Genomic DNA, 3,910 nt, shown 5'->3' with positions numbered 1-3,910 from the left:
TCTAATCCTGATTTTGTTGACGTGTTCATCTTCAACCCGGATGAGTATTGGTATGAAAGAAAAACGAATAATGACTTATTTATTAAGATTGCACCCTAGATAGTATTTTTATTAAACATTTAACAGATAAAATAATATCATATTTAAATTCTATATATTTTTCTAATCAAATTCCATATATAATATGTTAAATTTGGAGTTACAGTTTAAAAGAGTATTTTAAAAAACATTTAATATATACTACGAGTTTAATGTCATAAACAGTAAGGGCTTTTTTGTAAAATCACCTCGATGGGTTTTCCGACGGAAGCGATAGCCTCTTTATTATTAGGTATAGATTACCCGTCAGGCAAATGTGTTGAAGCAGCATTTTGTTCTACTTTAATATTTTCTTGGATATTAGTTTTCTCAGGGAATCTGGTAGAATTGCTCTAACTATTTGATAAACCATCCAACCTTTTTTGCAAATGTTTTTTTTGTTCAGTGATCAGGGAAAACTGCAAGAATAGTCATGTGATTGTACCTGTATTCCTACATAAACCATGATATAGAACTCACGCCAGCGTTCCATCGAACTTGTCTCAACCGGCGATGAGGAAGGGAGCCCGAATAACCGACTCTAAAATGAAGCTCCGTCATCCATCCATCCAAAGGCCGTCTCTGCAAGGACTAAAATACCATCTTTACCTAATAATAAAAAGGCTATCGCTTCTGTCAAAAAACCCACCGAGATAATTTTACAAAAAAGCCCTTACTGTTTATGACATTAAACTCGTAGTATATATTAAATATTTTTTTAAATACTCATATCTTTTAAACCGTAACTCCAAATTTAACATATTATACATTGAATATGATTAGAAAAATATGTAGAATTTAAATATGATATTATTTTATCTGTTAAACGTTTAATAAAAATACTATCTATAGTGCAATCTTAATAAATAAGTCATTATTCGTCTTTCTTTCATACCGGTACTCATCCGGGTTGGGGATGAACACGTCAACAAAATCAGGATTAGAGATGAAACTGAAGGTCACTTGATTGATTCTTTGTACGTATTAAATCTACATGCAAGCCGTGTTAAAATAGAAGACCTGTGAAATTTTGAACTGCATTTTTGTAGGATAAGATCATATTTATTTGTATCGTAACTATAAATTCTCAAATTATAGACATTTTTATAAATTAAGAGCGTGTGCCGTGTGGTATTTCTTTCTCCCGTTGCAACGCATGGGCCCTTTTGCTAGTATAACTAATCTATTAGCCGAAGCCCAGGCACCGGAATTCCCCTCCCTTCACCCGCCACCGCCAGTGGCCACCAGAGCGGCAGGCTAGAGGTGACGAATTCTTCACCCTAACCGTCGTTTTTTTTTTTTGCAAAAAAGAAAAGAAAGATAGGAAAAAAACATGAACCTCTGCAACAAGAGCACATTTTGGGTGACCGTATCTTACGGTGACGTACGGATCAGCAACTTGAACTGGGAGCCCGTACGCAGCCGGCCGACGTCGGCGTGAGCCCATCTCCCTCGCCAGCGTCCTGGATGAACTGGCTAGGCAGGCACTGCTATAATTCAAGTCAGAGCCGATCGAGTAGTATTATTCATCTCAGAGTGTACAAATCTTGCTACTACTACTACTTCCTCATAGGCCAGCAACCGGCAGCTCCCTTATGCCACACACACACGCACACACCAAAAAAACAAAACGAAATCTTCTAAGCAACAAGAAGAAACAGCAACAAAATCGTCTAGGAAACATAAATCAATCAAAACTAGGAGAAGAAGAAGGAGGAGGAGGAGAAAGAAGGTCGAGAATCAAAATGGCGGTCGATCCTATGTCTATGGGCACGGCTTGGGGTACATGTAGCCGACGTACTTGGCCTTGGCGTTCTCGCACTTGGAGGATGTGCCGCCGGCGCCCTTGTACTTGATGTCGAAGTCCTGGAGCACGACGCCCTGGCACGGCACGCCGCAGCGGAGCATGACGGCGACCGGCAACGAGGAGGTGCCCTTGATGTTCTTGAAGGTGATGTTCTTGATGGTGACCCCGGACACGTACTTGTGCTCGCAGTTGTAGTATGGGCAGTACTTCTGGTCGATGATCACCGGGTTCTCCACGTCCTTCATCACCATGTTCTCGAACACCATGTGCGCCGCCAGGCTCTTGGTGGGGGAGTTCTCCCAGGTCTTGATCCGCAGCCCGTTCATGGTGCCGTCGAAGTTCATGTCCTTGACGTACACGCGGGTCACGTCCCCCTCCCCGACGTACCGCCCCAGGCTGCCGACGCTCATGCCGTGGCCCGGCCCGCAGTTGACGCGCTGGATGTCGACGTTGTCGTTGCCCTGGCCGATGGAGATGCAGTCGTCGCCGGTGCTGATCTTGGTGTCGGCGATGACCACCCCCGTGCACCGCTCGATGTGGATGCCGTCCGTGTTGGGGCTGTTCCCCGGCGCGTTGATCCGCAGGTTGAGCATCTTGGTGTTCTTGTTCTGCAGCAGCGCGAAGTGGAAGAACTTGCTGTTCACCGACGCGATGTCCTTCACCACCGTGTTCTCGTTGTTCACGAACAGCACGCTCTGCGCCACGTCTCTTTACAGTCAGTGCCGGCCGCCGGCGCCGCTCGTGAGCAGAGAGGAGAGATATCAGATATGGGACGGGCACTCACGGTGGGGAGGACCTTGCAGTCCTTTCGGACGGGGCACTTGTTGAAGGGCCAGGAGGAGGCGCCCTGGCCGTCGATGGTGGCGCCGTTCTGGCCGGCGACGATGAGGCCCTTCACCCACCCGAACTCGATCCAGTCGTTGCCGAAGCGGCTCAGGTCCGTCGCCGCCTTCAACGTGCCCTGCATGCATGCATGCACACGAAATGAGCCCCCATCGTACGTGCGATGTGCTAACCGCACGCACGCACGGGCGCACGCGCGCGAGCGCGCACGACGGCACCAACAACTGCATGAATGCTTGCTTGCCTGGAGCAAGAAGGTGAGGGAGGAGGCCTGGCAGGGGCCGTGGAACTGCGTCGGGCCCATGTAGTACGTCCCCGGCGGGACCTGCAGCGTCACCGTGCCGGCCGCCGCGCACGCCACCTTCCACGCCGCCATTAGCGCCTGCATGCACGTATTATATGTAATGTAAGCACGGCGACAGCGAGATCACAACCAGATCATGCCAACGAGCGAGCGCGACGAGATCCCAACTGCGATGCGTACCTTGGTGTCGTCGGCGGCGCCGTTGCCTTTAGCGCCGTAGTTCTTGACGTTGTAGGTGACCGGCGCGCCGTGGTACGAGTCGTACGACGACGTGGGGAACAGCTGCGCCGCGGTCACGTTCCCGGCCGCGGCCACGCCGCAGAGAGACACGCCGCAGAGCGCGACGACGACGGCAATGACCAACACCGGCGGCCGCGCCTCCATGATCGATCGACTTACCTAGCTAGTTAGCTCCTCTTCCTCACGACCGCAGCTAGCGCATAAAAATCCTCGATCGGCACCAATTAACGACCCCGCCTCTCCGCTTCCTCTTCCTCACAACCAATCCTTTATTCTTCTGCTCCGCGCATGCATCCGGCGATCCTCCGCGATCGATCACTCAGTCAGCCAGAGCGCATGCGTGGCGGTGGATGCACACTGAGAGTGCGCGCGCGCTCCGCTGATCAACTCAAACAAGAACCGATCGCAGCATGCATGGCGGATCGGTGGATGAAGACGGAGATGAATTCTTATAGGGTTCGGGAGGTGGCTAAATTTGGAGGATCTGGAGCTCTTCGCGCGGCGGCACTTGTGTGGAGCAGAGGCGATGGCTGGGTAACTGCCGCATGCGTCGCCCCATGTCCTCTGTGATGTGCCGCAACCCACTACTTCTGCTCCTGACTGCGGTCAAACTCGATCGGTGTGAGTGGCCAACTCCA

General features: G+C 50.2%; 1 protein-coding gene across 1 annotated transcript; it reads right to left on the bottom strand.

The window, feature by feature from the left end:
• Window positions 1-1,633: 1,633 nt before the first annotated feature.
• Window positions 1,634-3,686, bottom strand: LOC123452165 (exopolygalacturonase-like). Its single transcript, XM_045128769.1, has 4 exons — window positions 3,213-3,686; window positions 2,973-3,110; window positions 2,670-2,846; window positions 1,634-2,580 (listed from the first exon to the last, which is right to left on the bottom strand). The coding sequence occupies exons 1-4, from the start codon at window positions 3,414-3,416 to the stop codon at window positions 1,843-1,845; spliced, it is 1,257 nt and encodes a 418-aa protein (XP_044984704.1). The 5' UTR covers window positions 3,417-3,686; the 3' UTR covers window positions 1,634-1,842.
• Between the last annotated feature and the right edge of the window lie 224 nt (window positions 3,687-3,910).

The sequence above is a fragment of the Hordeum vulgare genome, chromosome 5H (genome assembly GCF_904849725.1).
Source record: "Hordeum vulgare subsp. vulgare chromosome 5H, MorexV3_pseudomolecules_assembly, whole genome shotgun sequence".
NCBI lineage: Eukaryota > Viridiplantae > Streptophyta > Magnoliopsida > Poales > Poaceae > Hordeum > Hordeum vulgare.
Note: the sequence above shows the minus strand (reverse complement) of the source record. Positions and strands in the feature narration are given on the sequence as shown.

Excerpts from the sequence above, each read along its gene's own strand:
- LOC123452165 (XM_045128769.1), bottom strand. The coding sequence starts at position 3,416 with ATGGAGGCGCGGCCGCCGGTGTTGGTCATTGCCGTCGTCGTCGCGCTC. Across the intron at positions 2,847-2,972 it reads CCCTCACCTTCTTGCTCCAG|GGCACGTTGAAGGCGGCGAC; the intron begins GCAAGCAAGCAT and ends GCATGCATGCAG. Across the intron at positions 2,581-2,669 it reads ACTGCAAGGTCCTCCCCACC|AGCGTGCTGTTCGTGAACAA; the intron begins GTGAGTGCCCGT and ends GACGTGGCGCAG.